Source organism: Pollicipes pollicipes, unplaced genomic scaffold (genome assembly GCF_011947565.3).
Source record: "Pollicipes pollicipes isolate AB1234 unplaced genomic scaffold, Ppol_2.1 Scaffold_2555;HRSCAF=2994_pilon_pilon_pilon, whole genome shotgun sequence".
In the NCBI taxonomy this organism is placed as follows: domain Eukaryota; kingdom Metazoa; phylum Arthropoda; class Thecostraca; order Pollicipedomorpha; family Pollicipedidae; genus Pollicipes; species Pollicipes pollicipes.
In genome coordinates this window covers 18373109-18394378 of record NW_023596136.1, presented here as the reverse complement: position 1 = coordinate 18394378, position 21270 = coordinate 18373109, and the positions used below count along the sequence as shown (strand labels likewise).

Sequence of the window (21270 nt, the reverse complement as noted above, 5' to 3'; positions counted from 1 at the left end):
CCTGTGGTTAACTGTGGCCACAACGGGCCGCGGCTTTCCAAGCTCGTCTTGCTGCACCCCATAGTGGTGGGTGGTGAAGCGCCCGTCCACGGGTGAGGGATTAGCGACGCCGGATATGTGAAGAGATCGCCACCCTCTGAGCCTCCAGTCCCATAGACAAAGCGAATGGCTGAAGGACATTGACGCTACCGCTCGATATGCTCTGTTACCACGAGCGAACCATTCACACCCAACCGCCGGCCGTACTAGGCAGTGCATGGCCCTCCGACGCCGAGCCCCCGCCTGGCGCCAGGTGACGTCACCGTCACACGTTCATCTCGCGCGGCGCGGCGCCGGCGTCGCAGTGCCACCTGGTGGGTGGGCCGGCCTCGCCGTCCCGCAGCACGTGCCGGTCGGCGCGGTAGGCGGCGCGGTGGGCGCTGCCGCCGCGCACCGTGCCGCTCTTCACGTGGTAGGAGACGGGCCCGCCGGGACTGGCGACTAGTGGGGACGGCCGCAGCGGCTCCCCGACCGGCCGGCAAAGCGGCGGCTGGCGCTGAACGCTGCCCTCCAGCTGCAGCGAGTCGGCCCGGGCCAGGCGCGCGCGGCCGGGGCAGCCGACCGGTGCCGGTCGCGGGCGGCTGGGCAGGGCACGCCCCTCCGCGGCCACGACGGCCTCGCAGCTGCGTGGTGCCTGCCGCAGTGGGAGACAGCGGGTTACTGCAGAGAACGGCGGGGCTGTCGGCCAGCGGCTATTCTGCCCTGGCTCGCGACCGGACCAAATCATCACTGACACGACGAGCTCCAGTTTCATTACAGCCACTGCTCCAACAGCGGCGCAACTACGTAATCCCGAGCCGACGACATCCACAAGGCGAAGCTACACCAGCTTGGGTGAGTGGGCCGGCCACCGCCTCCTCCTCCGCTGACCCACCTGCGCCTCGGGTGGCGCCCCGTCGGGCGCGGCGCCCAATTCCGGCCGAGCCGACTCCGAGTCAGACCAGTGGCCGGCACCGCTCGGCTCGGCATCCATCTGCCGCAGGGGGCGCCACCAGGCCGGCTGCAGGCTGCTGGTCGAGCGCGTCGAGCCGTACAGCGGCGGCGCGCGCGAGAACGAGCTCCCGTAGCCAGACGAGTTGTTCAGGCTGAGCCCGCTGGACGGCCTACTGGTGCCGCCGTCGCAGAGCTGGAGGAGGGCGGCGGCGTCAGCGGCGCCGGCTGCAGTACCCGCCCGGCTCGCAGCCCCGCGTCACACGCCAGCGAGGCTGGCCGAAGTCAAACAGAACGGCGTTCGATTGGCGAACAAGCGATCTCGAGCGGCACTTTAATTACACGACGGCTGGCAGTGAGAACAGAAAGGGCGACAGAAGTCAAACAGAACGTCCGTTCATAAGCGTGCCGGCTGGCTAATATCTAGTAAAGACAAACTATTTCCATCCTGGTTTGACGCCCACCATTGCAAATATTGCATTCGTATCGCACGCATCCATGTCGATTTTGATGGTCGCTGACAACAGCAGCTCAACAAATCACTGGGATTGTCCTGGCATAGCTAATCGTATAATGTGCTCTAGTTAGAATATTTTGTGCAGGGATGGATATATTCATCCATCAAGTTTTAGCGCGTGTCATTTCCAGACGATTTACCACAGGTTTTCGGAGCCTCGAGCCTTTTCACATATTGCTAAATTGCGAAAAGGTAATGTTACGAGCGGATCTAGGGCCCTTTTTCGAAGGAGCTATGTTGAAAGCAGTCGCCTTTTTACCCTCGTACGTGTCCACGTCATGTGAATTATTAAGGACGTGAAAAAATGCGCAATGCAGGCATGTGCAGTCGTATCCTGCTTTTATCTTTTCCCTTTTTACGCAAGTTGTCTCTTCTGTGTGTTTATCTATAAATTGGCCACATAATGCTTGCCAGAGCTTAGCCCGCGTACGAATGATCGGGTGGCAGACGATTGACCAAAGATCTGGTCATTTATTCACACATTATAGATTTATTGGTATTTCGGGAAAAACAAGTATGTAAATGCAATATATAAAAACAAGATTTCATATGTTGTGCAAGGATGGCTCAGAGCCGGGGAGGTAAAAGGAAAACGTTATGAAAGTGCGCTGAAGACACTGTGGGCAAAATCAGAATAGGTAGCGATTGTTTGAAGTGTAAACTTACGCTGGTTATATTATGTGCATTTCCAATCATATTGCACTAGATGTCAAAAGAAGAGGCCATGGCAAGCCCTTGTAGGAAAAACAGAGCGTTTTGCATTGTGTGCCGAGTGGGGTATGGCATAACATGTGTCGTAATTCCTGGACAGGCTGTTTTTTGTTTGTTTGTTTGTTTTGAAAATCGCCTGCATTTCTTCGAATCGATCGACGTTTTCTGAGCGGAGAACCGGCCAGTGGTTCTCGATATATTATGGGGAAAAGGATCTGACCCCGCCCAGCGCATTGCCGTACATCGCCCTCGAAATACCATTAAGCAACGATCCACAGAACAAATGTGGCGGTTTCCTTTCCATAGCAAGGCCACAAACGCTTCAGAAGGTACCGTCTCGGCACCGAGCCGGCGGAGACAGAGTCTCCCAAGCTGTCTGCGTCTGCCGTCTGTCTGTCTGTCTGTCAGTCTGTCTGCGTCTGGCGGCGGCGGCGGCGGCGGCGGGGGCGCGCCTCTGGGGGGGGGGGGGGGGCGATCTCACGCCTGCGCGTGACGCCGCTGCGTGTCGTCGCAGTACCTGCACCAGCGACGGAGGACTGCTGCGGTGGGTGGCCCCCTCGCCGGTCGGCCCCAGCCCCGGCTCCGACACGACCCGGTCTTCTGGCGGGGGCGTCACGGCCAGCGAACCCGCTCCTGCCGCACAGAGTCGGCCACAGCCGAGCTGAGCGGTGCCCGCACGTACGAGACGGCGACGTGCATACCAACACAGGTAGGTCAACTATTCACCACTCATCCATAAACTATTCTATCAAATGCGGTCCGTTGGATCATATTTTGTCATGTTTCTTACTTGGGTCGGCTTCACCTCAACCCATCTTCGTCTTAGTAAATTGCGCAAAGCTTTCAATGGGCAACACAGGTAACTTTTCGTACTGCGTGGCGACGTGATGATTCCTACCTGGTTCAAGATTGTCTGAGGCAGCACGGTTGGAATATGATACACCGCAGCAAACATGGAATAACAAAACAACGGCTACACAGACGTTGTGCAAATGTAAACGGGAAACACACATTAAACCTTACACCAGTACAAGAATAGGAAAATGTCGTACCTCCATCAGCTTTGTCCTCCTTCCAGTCAGATTCGATCTCAAATCTTCTCAGAGTTAAGACTAGAACGGAAGAGCATATATTAATAAAACGGCACTGAGCGCGCAACAACAGCGTATGGCTATGTGTGGTCAAAACCCCTAATAAAATGGGATTAATCATAGCCCACCAGCAAACCGCTAAGATAGAAAACAGTTACATTATCAGACAAAAGGCTTCGAAGGCGGCTGACCAAACAACAGTTTGCAACTAAAAACTGCAACTGAAGCTAAATAGATCAGCCACTCGACATCAATCCGAAACAGCAAACTTGAGTCGTAAAAGAGCACTTATAACCAACAGCTCTTTAGCAAACAAATGAGCGTTTACCTGACGGGTAAACGCTCACTTGGAGAGAAACAAAAAAGATACGACACCTTTGTCGGGTGAACCTAGTGCTGCGATGTGATTGGCTGCGAGGTCTCCGAGCTTGCTCAGCGATTGGACGCTGCTCACATGCACCTGAACGCCCGGCCTGACGGGCCACTTATGCACGGGCCGGGCGACCGGGCCATCCCGGCCGTCGCCGCTGCCAGCCGGGCTGTGCGGGTAGACACGTGACAGTCAGCACACAGAAGGCGACCAAGCGTGACAGCTAGCTGCGGCGGAGCCATCTGACCGGGCTGTGCAGGCAAACACGTGACAGCACACAGAGGGCGGCCAAGCGTGACAGCTGGCTGCGGCGGGGCCATCTGACCGGGCTGTACAGGCAGACGTGACACACAGCACAGCGGGGTAGACAGCGGCGCCGTCTAACCGGGCTGTGCAGGCACACGTGACAGACAGCGCAGAGGGATAGACAGCGAAGCCATCTGACCAGGCCGTGCATGCACACGTGACAGACAGCGCAGAGGGATAGACAACGGCGCCATCTGACCAGGCTGTGCAGGCACACGTGACACACACAGCATACAGAAACAGGCAGCAGAGCCAGCCTGATGATGGCTGGACCATGCAGGCGACCGCATTCGGCCGACTCAAGGCGACGGGACGCCGGACGGAAGGTCCGGTCAGCATACAAAGCCGCCTGGAAGCCCCTGTAAGGCAGGCCGACAAGCCGGCGCCATAGCAGAGTCGTCAGACCGCCCAAGCCCCATTGATAGACCGAGCGTGGACGTAAGCATCTAATGCTGCCAGCGTCATACACACACAAAGAGAGCGGCATGCCACGGCGCGCGTCAACAAGTACACAAGGCGCCAGTCAAGTAATGACGTCAAACCACGCTGATGGACCTTGACTTGAGGTGGTATGGAGGGACTATTAGAGCGCTGTCAGCACAAGTGCAGCAGCGGGCCGCCCGCGATGGAGCCGTTACATCGGAGACGCGGCGGTGCTCAAACTGGCGGGTTCGATCTCATCGCTCTTCCGGGCGGATCTGAGCGAGCATGTCAGATGAGCGGCTCCACTGATCTCGAGCTGGGGAGCCCAGTCCGGGTACCGATGTTGAGTGGTCACGAACTGAAAGTGATCTACCACTCTCAAACGGGCGACGGCTCGTCAAACGGAGGGCCGCTCGCCACAGATAAGGCCGGCAAGGCTGGATGAACGATCCGTAGCAAATGCGGGTGAGACGCCGGGTCGACGCCTGGAGAGGCCTGAGCGGGTGCCCCCGCCGACGGCCGGGCTTTCTGCCGACGGCCGAGGCCTGAGCGGGTGCCCCCGCCGACGGCCGAGGTGTGGGCGGGCGCCCCGCCGACAGCTGAGGCCTGAGCGGGTGCCCCCGCCGACGGCCGAGGTGTGGGCGGGCGCCCCGCTGACAACTGAGGTCTGAGCGGGCGCCCCGCCGACAGCTGGGGAGGTATGAGCGGGCGCCCCGCCGACGGCCGAGGTGTGGGCGGGCGCCCCGCTGACAACTGAGGTCTGAGCGGGCGCCCCGCCGACAGCTGGGGAGGTATGAGCGGGCGCCCCGCCGACGGCCGAGGTGTGGGCGGGCGCCCCGCTGACAACTGAGGTCTGAGCGGGCGCCCCGCCGACAGCTGGGGAGGTATGAGCGGGTGCCCCCGCCGACGGCCGAGGTGTGGGCGGGCGCCCCGCTGACAACTGAGGTCTGAGCGGGCGCCTCGCCGACAGCTGGGGAGGTCTGAGCGGGCGCCCCGCCGACAGCTGGGGAGGTATGAGCGGGCGCCCCGCCGACGGCCGAGGTGTGGGCGGGCGCCCCGCTGACAACTGAGGTCTGAGCGGGCGCCCCGCCGACAGCTGGGGAGGTATGAGCGGGCGCCCCCGCCGAGCGGTCTGAGCGGGCACCCGTGACCCAGATTCGTTTCGGTCCAATGGTCAAAGACACCTTAGACTTAACATTGCGTCCGCCATTTAGAACTGCGCGTCGGAGATGTGTAGATCTTTGGCGTATTGAGTTGATAGGTTGTGTATTGTGTTTAAAGGTTTTGCGTTGAATTGATAGGTTATGTATTGAGTTGATTGGTCATGTATTGAGTTGATAGGCTGTGTTATGAGTTGATAGGTTGTTTATTGAGTTGACAAGTTGTGTATTGAATAAACCGGTTATGCATTGAATAAAGAGGGTGTGTATTGAATTAACAGGTTGTGCATTGAACTGATGTGTTGTTTATGAACGGTTAAGCTCTCTGAACTGAGGACTGAGTTCAAAATGGGTAAATTCTGCAATAAATAGCGATACCGAAAGTCGCAAGAAATCGACGACACGGACACCTTTCTACGCCACATACGCAGCCGACCTTGTCTTCTTCAGGTTGTTTTCTACTCGTCCGTGTTAGGCTGCACTTTCCTCGAAAAAAAACTCAAAAAGCGCATACTGCTCTGTCTTGCGCACCGTTAGAAATATTCACGGGTGGGGCTTTACACTGCAAGAATGAGACAAGGTGTCAGTATCCCGGATGGAAAAGCTGTCCGGACTACCATCCTCGTCTGGTGTGTCAGTACTAACACACCACTCGAGGGGACAGCCCACACTAATGTTCCATCTGTGGCACTCGTGGCTGCGATTGGGATGATAGGTCTCTCATGCCAGCGGGATTTCGGCTCACACGAAGCGTGCAGCAGCAGCGCGCTACAGGAGCTGTGGGTGGAGCAGCGGCCACTGAGAGCGGCGCACGCCCGCGTTACCTGCCCTCCGGCCGGAGGATGCGCCCGCAGACCTCGGGAGGAGCACCGAGCGCACCAGTGTCGGCCCTCCGTACCGGCACAGGCTATCCCGGTCGGAGTCAGAGGCAAAGGTGTCAGCCATCGCAGGGGGGGGGGGGGGGGGGGGGGGAGCCGGCACGCCCCAGTGCTCAGCGCCGCGCTTTTTCAGGATCTGGAGCATGTCACTGGCAACGCTTTTTCTAAATCCTGTTGACGTGAAAAAATGTTTTCAATTGGTTTTAAGCGACAAGAGGCATCCGATCTGAAAAGATACTCACGCCTCTCTTTCCTTGGGATGACTGGAGACACCATCTGTTGGAGAAAAGGAGCATGGTGATGTTAAATCGTTTGAAATGTCCACCTAAGCCATGCCGCAAGAGTGCTGCAAACAATAGTCTGGTCGTGACAGGTGTGGTATGTGTCTCGCTGTGTGGTACGTTAGTACTATGGCTACATGACACTGTCCAAAACTATTGCAGTTGCGTTTCAGTCTCCAAATGGGCACAGAAGCTCGGCGAAAGGACAATGTACCACCGCATTCCCTTCGTTTCTCAACAGTACACCGTTTCTGGCGCGGTCATGACGGCAGCCATCATTTCAGGGCGTAAATGTTTGCCTGACATTACCAATCAAACCCCACATGGTCGGGTCGTCAGAGAACATGCCACAAATAACACGTCCATCGTGTGTTCAGTCATGCGATTATCATTCAAGCAAGGCCAGTTCGACCAACAGCCCAGCTGCGCCCGGCGCGGCCGACTTACGTTTGTCGGCGCGTCTGCGGCGCAGGAGCAGGAGTCCACCGCCGATCAGGAGCAGGAGCAGGAGCAGGGAGCCGGTGGCAGCGATCGCCAGTGTCAGAGTGTCGGTGCTCATCCGCTCCGCCCAGCTGTCGCCGCCGCCTGCCAACCAGGCTGGTGTTGGATTCCGACCGATGTCGGGGTCGATTCCGGAGTCGACGCGGGTCCCGTTAAGTCCGGGTGGAAGAGACTCCTTTGAATTTTTGCTATGGGTCCGGGTCGGAGCCAGGCCAGCCGAGTCTTCGGTGAGGCGCGTGAACAGACATGACAGTAGCATCATACACCGGTTGTAGGGCAGCTCGCATGTGCGCGGAATAAAAGCCATTTCCTTGCATGTCTCCCTATGCTCCATGTAGGCTTTCACGCAGCCCATGCCACGGAATATTTCCAAAGCCCCCGTCCCCAGAACTGACCCGGTAGGACTCTGTTCTGGAGCCCGGCCACACCTCGAGTCAGCAGGAGCTGACCCAAAGCTGTGCCGAGTAGCCAGAGTTCGAATCAGCCCCATGCATTGAGCTGAGGTCTACTGCTGCAGTGAATTCAGGCAGCAGCCGGCTGCCGCCAGACTACGGCGGGTCCGGACCGCGTGGGACCACTGACGCCTTGCCGAACGTGCCGAAAGTTGCGAAGGCCGTGTGCGGAGCGCGCTGGCAGCCCGCCGACGTCTTGCTCCACAGGCGAAACTGCGCGTAGAAGTTAAAGCCAACTTGCAGGTTGCATTTAAAAGTTAACCCGACCGGAGCTGTTTAAAGTTTGAGCCAAGATGTTACCCTTACCGAGAATTGGGTCGAACTAAGGAAAAAAATCAACGAATTGGAGGAAGCGCCAAACTGCCAAAGTTCACCGAGCACAGGGCGGAGTGCACCAGACGTGACGAGCCGCACCTGCGACGAGCAGGGTGCATGGCGGGCCGACCCCGAGTGAGCTGCTGGCCCGGCAGGAGACGAGGGAGCCGTCGCCGTGCGGCGGCGCGGTCAGTGTGCTGACGGCGCCGACCGTCGCCACGCCGTCCACCACCGTCTGGTTGTCCCTGGCCCAGACGAAGGTCAGCTGGGCAGGCGCGCTGTCCACCTGGCAGACCAGCAGCGAACCGGCCTCGGTGCGCCGCTGCCGCAGCCGGCACTCCGGAGCGTCTGGGGACACGGCCAGTCGCTGCTCACGCCCACAGATCAGCTGGTGAACACCGCGCCTGGAGCACGCCAGCTGGTGAACACCGCGCCTGGAGCACGCCGGCCAGACTGGAGCGTCTGGTGAGACAGAGGCGCGTGGCGGCGAGACCGCCGGCTCAGCACTGTTCTCAAGCATCACACCTGGCCTCGCAAAACAGACTGTCATGTGGACCGCCACGCGGGTTGTTCGCGGTTAATACGAACTGTCATGTGGACCGCCGCGCGGGTTAGTCACGGTTAATACGAACTGTCATGTGGACCGCCGCGCGGGTTGTTCGCGGTTAATACGAACTGTCATGTGGACCGCCGCGCGGGTTGTTCGCGGTTAATACGAACTGTCATGTGGACCGCCGCGCGGGTTAGTCACGGTTAATACGAACTGTCATGTGGACCGCCACGCGGATTATTCGCGGTTAATACGAACTGTCATGTGGACCGCCGCGCGGTTTGTTCGCGGTTAATACGAACTGTCATGTGGACCACTGCGCGGGTTGTTCGCGGTTAATACGAACTGTCATGTGGACCGCCGCGCGGCTCAGTCACGGTTAATACAAACTGTCATGTGGACCACCGCGCGGGTTGTTCGCGGTTAATACGAACTGTCATGTGGACCGCCGCGCGGGTTATTCGCGGTTAATACGAACTGGTTCCCCAAATGACCTGTTGTCGACACTGACAATTGCTTTCGGCTTGTCTCGCCAGCGTTCCGACCAAGTTGCGACATACATATCTGTGCTTTTTTGTCTATCGTTTCTACGTTTGCAAGGCGGCCATAATCCCGTCTCCCGCTGCCCTTACAGAGCACGCGGACGTCGAGATCGGCGGAGGCGTGGCCGTGCCGGTTGTGGGCGTGGCAGACGTAGTGGCCGGCCTGCGAGCGCCGCACCCCTCCTCCGTCACCGAGGCGAAGCTCGCTGCCCGCCTGCACCGTCTCGCCGTCTGCAATGGTGCAAATCATGTAGCGTAACCCGGCTCCAGGCGAGCACCCCTTGTATCAGTGAAGGGCGCCGCTCATGTGACGTTATCATACAAAAGCGGACTACCACCGCCACCAGGAAATGCACGAGACTGCCTCGGTTGGGTCACTGGAAGCATAGTTTCGGCCAAGTAATAACCGTAAAGCGGAATGTCCCGGTCATGATTTTCATGAAACCACTTCGGTCATACTAAACGCGCCATGAGACAATTTTGATCAGTTCACTCGCATTGACTCCCGGCTTTATATTATGAACAGGGTTGCGTCAATCAGCAACTCCCAATTTTTCCCAGCAATTTCTCCCAGCAACAAGCTCTGCTTAGCTGGGTGGACTCCCTGGAAATCCAGCCCAAAACCCAGCACAAAAATGACCAGGTAATTGCCCCCTCCGACTTGTGACTATAACCCTTACTAACACGGGGAATTGAGTGGTTGTAGATTATTGGGCGGTTGTAGCGGGCTGTCATTAGCTGATTTTGGCTAATGACTACTTTAAGCCTTTTCATCTATGATTTTTCCCTACCTCTCACATAGCACAATTCCCTCGGGTCTGCTCCATCTCCTCGCCTGTTTTTTTTTAAGTTTGTCTCATCTTCCTAGCTGGGAGTGCCGCGACTTGATTTTATGTTTTCTGGTGTTAACGTACGGTTTACTGCGTCGCTGGGATTGAGGGAGGGGCACTCCTGGTTATCTGTTCTTGGGTAACGACGTAGAAAAAAAAAATCAGATCACAACGCAGCCGGCTTCCGGAGCCAGCGCACTGTGGATGGCTGGGATCGTCGATCAAAATAAGGGAATAGGTAGTGCTAGGACAGCATCGAACGGCTAATAAGCCAGTGCCCTGCCGTGTAGCTGCTGCGCTTTTCCGGAAATAAACTGCCAGGTCACGAACGACTGGCCCAGAATTAATTGCACACCATTAACCGGCACATATCAACAGACGGAGGCAAAACCCGATTAACGCAATCAGCTTATCGTTTGAAAGGGTTATTCTTCTCTGTCATAGTTCGCCGTAGTTGTCGTTTAATAGGATTATTCTTCTCTGTCATAGTTCGCTGTGGTTGTGTTCGCATAGTCAATGCAAATGACTCGGGTCCTTTTATCTAAAGGTTAGTAGATCGCTAAAGATAGTGATAGTGTGAAAATGGCAAATTCAACTCCGGGCGATGTAGACCAAACAGAGCTGGAAAGTCCGTGGAAATGGTCACGATGTCAGGGAACCGGCTGGGTTTTGTCAATCCCGGGTAAGATCCGCATGCGGCTTCAACCGTGTCTTTCTCACTTCACTTCACTGATGCGCCGAGACTGGTGCGCTCACCCCGACTCCAGGTGTAGGCAGCCTCCGGGAAGGCGTCTGACGAGCAGGACACGACGGCGGCCGCCTCGCCTTCCACAACCTCCACAACAGGAGAAGTTACGCTGACATTGTGCGGCGGGGCTGAGGATCGGGCCGAGGTCATCACACACCGCCCTGAGCCAGCATCACTGCACCGGGTCACCAGTCACAGGTGGCCAACGCAATACGGCGGCAGTCGTCACGCTCTCTGATCAAACCAGGGCCACGCGATCGTTAGCGTTGCAGCATCGGCGTCAGCTGCCCCTCCTGGCGATCAGGTTCAGCGACAACCGATTACCAGTCCACGTCCGTGGGATTACCGGTCCATGTCCGTGGGATTACCAGTCCACGTTCGTGGAATTACCAGTCCACGTCCGTGGGATTACCAGTCCACGTCCGTGAGATTACCAGTCCATGTCCGTGAGATTACCAGTCCACGTCCACGGGATTACCACTCCATGTCCACGTCCATTACCAGTCCACGTCCGTGGGATTAACAGCCCACGTCCGTGGGATCACCAGTCCATGTCCGTGGGATTACCAGTCCATGTCCGTGGGATTACCAGTCCACGTCCGTGGGATTACCAGTCCATGTCCGTGAGATTACCAGTCCACGTCCACGGGATTACCACTCCATGTCCACGTCCATTACCAGTCCACGTCCGTGGGATTAACAGCCCACGTCCGTGGGATTACCAGTCCATGTCCGTGGGATTGCCAGTCCATGTCCGTGGGATTACCAGTCCACGTCCGTGGGATTACCAGTCCATGTCCGTGGGATTACCAGTCCACGTCCATGGGATTACCAGTCCATGTCCATGGGATTACCAGTCCATGTCCGTGGGATTGCCAGTCCATGTCCGTGGCATTACCAGTCCATGTCCGTGGGATTACCAGTCCATGTCCATGGGATTACCAGTCCACGTCCGTGGGATTACCAGTCCACGTCCGTGGGATTAACAGCCCACGTCCACGGGATTACCGCTCCATGTCCACGTCCATTACCAGTCCACGTCCATTGCCAGTCCACGTCCACGGGATGACGAGACTGTGCACAGCGTTCAGACGGCCGCTGCCGGCCATCAGTCAGCCCAACGGGGAGAGACCCGCGGACCGCCCTCCCGCCACTCACACTCGAGGTGAGCCTGGACAGACCCGCGCACCACCCTCCCGCCGCTCACACTCGAGGTGGAAGAGCGCCGTGCTGACGACCGCCGGCCCCAGCCCGTTGGACGTGCTGCGGCAGCTGAAGCGGGACGTGTTGGCCGCTCCCTGCGACGCCTGCTCTGGCCAGGACGTTGTGTTCCAGGCGACGGTGGACGTGACCGTCTGCAGAGTGTTGGTCCGAAGGTCCGGAGCTCGGTGGTCGCTGTTGATGCTGTACACAGCGCCGTTCTCGATACGCTGGAGGAAGAGTGTGCGGCTGGTGCGGGCGGACAGTTGGTGATGTGTAGCGCGGTCCAACCTTAGCGCGCAAGTGACGTCATTCCGCGCTGTCACTGCTGTAATTATGCCCTTTAATGCATGCTTAACATGTTGAATGCAGGAAAGTCACAAACGACAAACACCTGGCATCCCGCTGATCAGGTATCTCCCCCTAACTCGCGTTTTGTTTGTGACCCCCGTTGCGACCCCTTATAACCTACCATACATCTCAGCCATTTCGCCGTATCTTTCTGTGTTTCCCTCGGTCTGAACGCAAGAAAAATTGAACTGAAGTCTAGGCGAAGCCATAATTTCGGGGGGGGGGGGGTGATCATGTAAGCCCATATATGAAAGTGGTCACGCCATTGGGATTTCGCGATACACGATACTGTAGAACAACAAGAACAACAAAACACCATCAGAGAAAATATAACAGCCGCTCACCTGGCCGTCCTTGAACCAGCGGAGCTCGCAAAGAGGAAAACACTCCACTCGACATGTCAGGGAGACCACAGACGAGTTCAGCTGAGTACCCACGTGGGGCGGCAGCTCCTGGATAAACCGCGGCTTACCTGGTGAACAATGATCGCATGATTCAGACCAACGAAAACGGTGATTGCCATGATACAACTATCATGTCGTAATGAAATGCGTGAAAGATATCACCAGAATGCACAAAAAGCAAAACGAACCCCCAGCTCGCATCCAAGCTTGCTGAGGGCACCACAATTGTCACTTCTGGCAATTGTTGCTTCTTACTACTACTTTCTACGCTCTTTCTAACCGATCCTCTTATTTCCGACACATTTTTTTTAAAGATTTGATCCGAACCCTTTGAATGGATGGATTTCCGGAACCAGAGCTCACGCTAAGCAGTGCTTGTTGTGTGAGCCCTGACCCCACCATCCGATCGCGCAATTCCAGGCAACGGCAGAATTTGGTGGCGAAAGCTTAACGTGCCGCAATGCTCGGCACGGTCCGTCCTGCCCTCTGACGTCAACTGACCTTTAGCGCGACCGCTGCCACCGGCCGCAGGCCATGCCTGTCAAGGGCATATAGCGAGCGCCCTAAAGCGACTCGAACCCACCTCGCCACGGGTGGGTGCATCGGAAGGCAGGCGCTCTAACCAACTGAGCCACCGGGACGGACAAATGCCCTATTTTATTTGATCTTCCTAAGGTAAGTGTACAGCATGCCAATGTGACGGTCATGCCCTTCACTAACCCATCACGGTGATGGCAGCTCGGCTCACACCACTCCTGCCGGCGCTGTTGGTGGCCACGCAGCTGAAGTTGGTGCTGTCCTGCAGGGAGACCGACGAGATGTTCCACGTCCTCTCCGTCATGTCGGTAAACACGTGCTGGCCGCGCATCCAGATGTACTGCCGACACATCGCGACAGCGTGAGCGTGGTGGCGGGTGGAGGGCAACATGTCAGTGTCAGTGAGCTTTCGAAGGGAGCGAGCGTCCCACTGTAGACTGTGAGCTGTACTGAAGGCAGGGCTCGGAGACCACAGAGCTGAGGGCGAGCGTCCCACTGTAGACTGTGGGCTGTACTGAAGACAGGGCTCGGAAGCCACAGAGCTGAGGCGTGCAGAGCGCGAAACCACGGTGTAAGCCACGATACTTTCAAGTCTGACCTGCAATGAGTTCAGCTAGGGTTCCGACATCGACGCTTTCCCCAACACTAACATGCAAAACGAACGTACTCTGGTAGCCTGGGGGTATCCGGGGTCATCCAGGTCGCAGGTCAGCGTCAGAGGGGAGCCCTTGAGGACGACAGCTGGCCGGTACACCAGAGCCGAGTTCTTGGGCGGATCTGAAACGCATGTAAGCATGTCTTTCGCCCGCCTGATATCATAACTAAGGCATGTCAATGACTGCAGCGTCTGTGTGCAGTTGCCGGTGCAGGAATTATTGGAAAGCGAGATAATATGACAAGGAATCATAACCATAGGCCTCTTTGAAATAGTTCAACGTAGATATCACAATGATTCGATCGCAACAGAAGGCGGCCATGCGTCTTTGCTACGCCGTTTGTGTGATGGACGCCGTTTGTTTGGGCTGTGTCATGGGGCATGTTCATGTCAATGACGCATCCAATGTCGCTAACAAGAGCATACCACGGGCTGCTATGTTATGTGAACATGTTATATGAGCGTGTTATGGGCTACGCTACGGGTCTGTCCGTAACATGAATGCCGGGTGCTATAAACTGTGCTATGGATCAGTTTGTGTGGTGAACAGAGACATTACGAGTTGCGCTATGAACATGCTGAGGTAAAGTTCACCGGCTGTTATGGGCCTATGAGTCTGTTTGTGTTATGGCCTGACCCTGCAGCGGACGCGGTGTGCTATAGGCTGTGTTGAAAGCCTGTTCATGCAATGGTCAACTGAAGTTACAAGTTATCCATAGCGCCGAAGCTATGCTCGCGCAGTGGACACCGCTAGCATTATGGGCATTGTGAATCATGGACATTATGGGCTATGGAACTGTTCGTGCAGTGCTTTGGCCTGCACGGGTGCTATGGCCTGCGCTGTGAGCCCATTCTGGCGCAGACATCTGGCGCCGCTGAACTGCTGTGAGCTGAGCTTACAGTGGACGCTGAGCTGGCGCGCCGGCGAGATGGGGCCCCAGCCGGCCGCCGTCTGACCGGCGCAGCGGTACGAGCCCAGCTGGGCCCGGTCCACCCGCAGCAGACGCAGCTGGGCTGGGTCCCGGCCGCAGAAGTCAGCTGTCGAGCCCCGGGCGCCGGCCGGTCCACCTGCACGGCAACACCAGCCGCTGTCTCGACACCACAGACACCAGCCGCTGTAACGACACCACAGACACCAGCCGCTGTACCGACACCACAGACACCAGCCGCCGCACCGACACCACAGACACCAGCCGCTGTACCGACACCACAGACACCAGTCGCTGCACCGACACCATAGACATTAGCTGCTGTACCGACACCACAGACATCAGTCGCTGTACCGACACCACAGACACCAGCTGCTGTACCGACACCACAACCAGCCGCTGTACCGACCTACAGACACCAGCCGCTGTACCGACACTACATACACCAGCGCTGTACCGACACTACAGACACCAGCCGCTGTACCGACACTACAGACACCAGCGCTGTACCGACACTACAGACACCAGCCGCTGTACCGACACTACATACACCAGCGCTGTACCGACACTACAGACACCAGCCGCTGTACCGACACCACAGACACCAGCGCTGTACCGACACTACAGACACCAGCCGCTGTACCGACACTACAGACACCAGCGCTGTACCGACACTACAGACACCAGCCGCTGTACCGACACTACATACACCAGCGCTGTACCGACACTACAGACACCAGCCGCTGTACCGACACCACAGACACCAGCGCTGTACCGACACTACAGACACCAGCCGCTGTACCGACACTACAGACACCAGCCGCTGTACCGACACCACAGACACCAGCCGCTGTACCGACACTACAGACACCAGCGCTGTACCGACGCTACATACACCAGCGCTGTACCGACACTACAGACACCAGCCGCTGTACCGACACTACATACACCAGCCGCTGTACCGACACTACATACACCAGCCGCTGTACCGACACTACAGACACCAGCCGCTGTACCGACACTACAGACACCAGCCGCTGTACCGACACTACATACACCAGCGCTGTACCGACACTACAGACACCAGCCGCTGTACCGACACCACAGACACCAGCGCTGTACCGACACTACAGACACCAGCCGCTGTACCGACACCACAGACATAGAACCGGTGACGGCGACCACACTCTCCTTCAGCCGATTCCACGTGGGCGTGGTAAATTTCCCAGAAGATAAGGATTGGTCGGAAAGCTTTATTCAAAAGGAAGTCCCCATCGATTTTTAAAGTTTCAGATAGAAGGTTCCGACAGTCAACTTCCCAGGAACTTTCCCGTGGGGATTTCCGAAAAGTTTTCTCAAAAGGCGTCTGAACATCAACTTTCTATACATTTTTCTGAGGCCCTTGAAGCAAGAAACGATGACTATTTTCAGTTAATCCGTTCAACGAATGTGGATAACACGATGGGCGAAATCCTTGCGATCTGATACTTCCACTAGTATTTAACTGCCAGCTGTGCATGCTATTGCATTGATGATTTCCATTCATGGTACTTGTGTACCCGTATTTTATTGGAGATGTCTTCTATGTTATTTTCCAACTGGGTGAGGTACACATTTATCAACAGATTTACTGTCCTGGTATCGCCTTAACATTTTGTCAAACCCGAGCTACATTTCGGAAAGCTCAGTTAGAGACAAAACCTAACAGCTATTTAAACTAAGTCCGAGAAAAAATGGCCCGGGAACTTTAAACCGTTACAAGCCGCAGCTTTCTGTCGAAATGTGGTGCTAAGGCTAATCTTGAGTTTTTTTAGCATTCCATGCAAAGTTGGTGAACTGTCCGCTGGATTTTGCTTCGGAGGACAGTTTACCGACCACGGAAAGCTCCCTACAAACGAGGAACACGTCATCATTGGCTCGAGGTCTTCCTTCAAAGGAGCCATTGAAGGCGTATCACGACATGATTTCAAAGCAATCCTAGAACCCGACGGCCTTATCTGATCAAAGGTTTCCCGAAAGATAATGCTTAACCACATGAATAATTTCGCGGAAGACCGTTGGAAATGCCACGTGTTGTTTGCATGTGATCACCAAGCCTTAGTAATGCAAGTGTAGTAGCTTTGCGTACATGCCTTTCGACGTCTTGGGAAATCAGGAAGAAAACGAAATAGATCATTGTGAAGGACGGAGCTCAAAATTTTTGACATAAAGCCATGAAGCTATACAACTTAATGTTGTATAGCTTCATAACCATGAACTTCATCTCACTTTTCAAGCCAATACTTGAGTGTCAAATATCTGTTTTTGCCTACTTCGTTTGCGTCCAGCTTTCTCAAGACTCCGAAAGATGCGTCAAAAGACGGAGCAGCCCCGTGCAATTTTTTACTGCATATAAGGTAAATAAACTCCGGCCTTCCCGCTTCCGCAAAGTTTCCAAGTCCTGTGTCTGCAAGTTTGCTATTGGCACGTGCCAAGTAAATTCACCAACATATTTCATGACGCGCCAAAACGGCAGCTGACGGTCAGCAGCTCGCTGCGATGACTCAGCATCGGCTGGTGCTGACAGCACGCTGCGATGACTCAGCGTCGGCTGGTGCTGACAGCACGCTGCGATGACCCAGCGGCGTGGAGCGCTCACCGTCGACACCGTTGAGCGTGCAGTTGTCGGCAGGCTGTTTGCGTAGCAGGTGGTCGTCTCGGTACCAGGCCACGCGGTCCAGTCGCACCTCGGCGCCGTCGGCCACCAGACAGCGAAGCGTCACGTCCTGCCGCTCCGCCTCCAGCACGAGGCTCGGGCTGATGGTCAGCAACACTGCTGGACGGACTGTGGAGCCAAGGCACGGTGTCATCGGCGCAGGCACGCTGGGCGGGCCGGGCGGGGGGGGGGGGGGGGCGAGATGAACATGGTAGCGACTGCGGACGAACTGTGGAGCCAAGGCACGGTGTCATCGGTGCAGGCACGCCGGGCGGGCCGGAGGGCCGAGATGAACATGGTTGCGGCTGCGGACGAACTGTGGAGCCAAGGCACGGTGTCATCGGTGCAGGCACGCCGGGCGGGCCGGAGGGGCGAGATGAACATGGTAGCGACTGCGGACGAACTGGAAGGCAGAAGAGGGCCTGGACTGCGGCCGCGGCTGTATAGTCTGTCAGAGTCTGTGTACGGTCTACCGAGGCAAGAGCGCGGCTAGTGTTGGCCCTGATAGGTCCACTGGAGCTCAGCATACTAGACTCTTGATTCACCTAAATTTGAATGCAGCCTGCACAACGTGTAGGTGTGCCGCTGGGGTCCGCTACACCTCTGCTCAGCACGGATGGTGATGACACATCCCGCTGTTGCTGTCAGGATCAATTTGCACACCGATTGAAATGTAGCCGAGTCGTCCTCCAAGAATTCACTTGTTTACGCGATTCAACTATTGACTTGGTAGTAATCAATCCAAGGCCACACAAGAATACATACTGTCCGGGTCCTGGGAAAAGAGTCTGATGAGCCTAAGGGACCTCCACAGCTTCAACACTTACAGACGACGGTGACGGCTGCCTGGCTCTTGGACAGTCCCTTTCCGACGGTGTTGGTCACCTCGCACCGGTACAGGCCCGAGTCTCGCCTGGAAGCGTTCCTGACGACCAGTGCCGGCTGGTCCGGAGTACCGCCCGAGTACCGCGCGTGCAGCAGGTCCAGCCGCCGGCCGTCCCGGTACCTGCGGCACCGCCGGTCGCCCTCAGACGCGCGGTCGACGAACGGTGCGACAGCCTGTCAGACGCCCCCTGCGGCCGTCTGACCCAGTCGCGGTGAAACAGAGAACTGGTGCTGGTCCGCGGCAGGCTGCCCATCTGGCACCCGGTACCCAGCCTCGTCCGGCATCCAGCATCCAGCCGCGTCCGGCGCCCGTCCGGCACCTGGCACCCAGCCTCGTCCGGCACTCGGCACCCGGTCGCGGTGAAACAGAGAGCTGGTGCTGGTTCGCGGCGGGCCGCTCGTCCGCTGTTCAGAATGCCTGCCTGGTCCGAGCCGGCGGGGGTGTGAACTTCACCAGGGTTTTTTGGTCACCGGTGTTGGCCAACAGCCCCAGAGCACGCCTAAGGCGCCCCGGGTAAGTAGGCCCACCGACTGCTGCTCTGCCCTCAATAGATTGCGAGTGGTCATGACACACTGCTGCATCGTGTTTCGAGTTTGTACCCGATTTGTGTAAGTTCTCACAAGACGGAAGTACCGTTGTAACAACAGAAAAAGAGAGGGTGTGTGTGGGGGGGGGGGGGCTTACAGAAGAGCCGCTCAGCTTCTCCGCCGAGGGCGGTTTATTCGGTGCGATGGACCTTACTCAGCGGAGCTGTTCGCTGGTGGCTCCGCGGGGATCTCAGCGGTCAACAGACCCTCGTGGCTTCGCGGCAACTTCAGCGGCCAACAGACCCTTGTGGTCCCGCGGCGACTTCAGGGGCCAACAGACCCTGGTGGCTCCGCGGGGACCTCAGCGGCCAACAGACCCTTGCAAAGCGTTCAGAGCCAATCTGCCGAGCAGGAGTGCTCCGGGTGCTACGGCGCGCCGCGCGTGACTCAGCTGGCTGACGCGAACGCATTGCACGGGCTCACATGAGCTGCGCCGGAGCTGGAGTCGCCCGGAAAGACTCACCACGTTACGGAGCTGATGTTGAAGGGGTTGGCGTCGAAGGAGCAGAACAGCACCATGTCCATGGACTCGTTGATGATAACGGTGTTCGGTGTCACGGTTACGACCGGCGCGTCTGAAGAAAGCAGTTCATAAAGTCACACCAGACCACAGACGTAGTCACAGGTGACCCTACGGGGGCTACCGCCCTTACCTAGGACAAGTGCTCTACACCAGGAATCGTGCGTTTTCGTAGTAAAGCGATTCGCATATGGCAGAAGTTGATATTTTGGCTGTCTCCGAGGGCGAGTTTTTATACGTGCTTGTACCAGAAGGGCCCTATAGGTGACTAATTTATAGCCACATCAGGCTACAAAGATGTAATGAGCAGTAATTATATCCTTTGGTCTTTCAATAATTCTATGATGAGAACGCGAGCCATTACAAGCCGAATGATACATCCCAATAACCGTTCCAAGATACCCTGCACACTTTTGAGCAGCATCACATGGCTACAGTGATGATGAATTGTAGTCAATCCAGTACCAACTCTAGATGCGGGAAGACAGCGATAATATTGTTCGATGTAGACGGGCTAACCAGAAATCGCGGCAGTTGATTTGAATCACAGCTGCTAGTTGTAATCGTGGATACCGACTGATCAGGGCCACAGTCTACGACCGCGCCATGATCAGCGGTACCCCCGGCCGTGACCTGCCTGCCGACCATCACCGCGGGCCGGGCCGCCGACTCACAGATGACACGGAGACGGAGGTCGGCGGCGGACGGCGCGGCGCCGGCTGCAGCGCCAGCGGCGCCGTTGTCGGCCCGGCATGAGAAGCTCCTGCCGTCGGCGCCCCGCTCGGCCACCAGCGCGTGCCGGCTCACCGACAGGGTCGTGCCGTCCGACTGCGGAGATGTCGGCACTGGTGACCGCTGGCGGGGGCTGTGGACGCTCGCGCAGGGTCGTCACGAGGCGCTGGTGGGAAACTGCTCCAAGCGGTCGCACAGCTCGCCATTTTAAGGGAACAAGTGGTGGCTTTATACGGATGGGTTGGGTACGGGAATCTGCATATGATGTAGCATTAAAAACATTTTGGTGTCAATCATGATTCACGAGCAAGCCCATGCGTCAGTACAATTGATCTTGTACAAATCAGCAGAGCCCGCCACACTTTCTAGCAAGCCCGCATATCACAACTGGTCAGGCCCAAGCTACTCCTTGATCATTCAATCCGGGCGCGGTAAGGCCATTTCAGACATAGCAGACTGACCAGCGCGGCTGGTCCGAGGTCATAACTTTGACGGCTCTAATTTCTTTCATCAACCGTTGCACCAATGACCAAAAGATATGGCGGCACGGACATCAGCTTCATCATAAACATTGCTGGCGAAGACCACATTTGTAACGACTTAAACCCTTTCACTGCTGATGAAAGACGTCCCGTGCCCTAAAGGTCCGCTTTCTCATGAAATCAATCTCTTTGAGGCTGTCCGAGCTCCTCGCCGCCGAACTGTCCCATGTGGTACAAATAGGCCGCTGCCGCTCCTGGATCGCCGCGCGCCGACCGCCGACGTCCTAATCTCGCTCCACGAGCACTGCTGAAATACCGCTAAATCTCGCGGGCGTGCGAAATCACTGGTGGCTTGGACATTCCGTCCAAATGTAATCGAATCTCCTGGGTCCGAGAAATCACCGTCGCTGCGGCGGATTAATGTCGAGATATAAAATGGCGGCCCACTTCCTTCAGGAGTGGGCGGAGGAGCTGAAGCGTTCGCCTTATCATGGAATTATTTTCGTTATTTTTCACGGAGATGCAAGGACATCTATCTTCAACTCCAACAAATCGCATTCGTTCCATTCACATATCTTTTTGACAGCTATCATATACAACTGTAAGTCAGCGAAATAAAAGAAGAACATTCTTATTCAGTGTGTACGC

The 21270-nt window shown here is 56.6% G+C and overlaps 1 protein-coding gene across 1 annotated transcript in view; it reads right to left on the bottom strand.

Moving 5' to 3' along the window:
- Window positions 1-304: 304 nt before the first annotated feature.
- LOC119098691 (hemicentin-2) overlaps window positions 305-21270 on the bottom strand; it is a 61085-nt gene continuing 40119 nt past the window's right edge. The window contains exons 7-24 of the mRNA XM_037221683.1: window positions 20161-20236; window positions 19352-19463; window positions 18243-18421; window positions 17359-17544; window positions 14749-14859; window positions 13804-13913; window positions 13348-13476; window positions 11909-12074; window positions 10653-10772; window positions 9157-9297; window positions 8074-8322; window positions 7154-7291; window positions 6668-6701; window positions 3664-3827; window positions 3250-3309; window positions 2715-2830; window positions 981-1165; window positions 305-350 (exon numbers count right to left, since the gene is read on the bottom strand). Coding sequence (XP_037077578.1) covers window positions 305-350; window positions 981-1165; window positions 2715-2830; window positions 3250-3309; window positions 3664-3827; window positions 6668-6701; window positions 7154-7291; window positions 8074-8322; window positions 9157-9297; window positions 10653-10772; window positions 11909-12074; window positions 13348-13476; window positions 13804-13913; window positions 14749-14859; window positions 17359-17544; window positions 18243-18421; window positions 19352-19463; window positions 20161-20236 — 2322 coding nt within the window. The remainder of the gene's footprint in view (window positions 351-980; window positions 1166-2714; window positions 2831-3249; window positions 3310-3663; window positions 3828-6667; window positions 6702-7153; window positions 7292-8073; window positions 8323-9156; window positions 9298-10652; window positions 10773-11908; window positions 12075-13347; window positions 13477-13803; window positions 13914-14748; window positions 14860-17358; window positions 17545-18242; window positions 18422-19351; window positions 19464-20160; window positions 20237-21270) is intronic.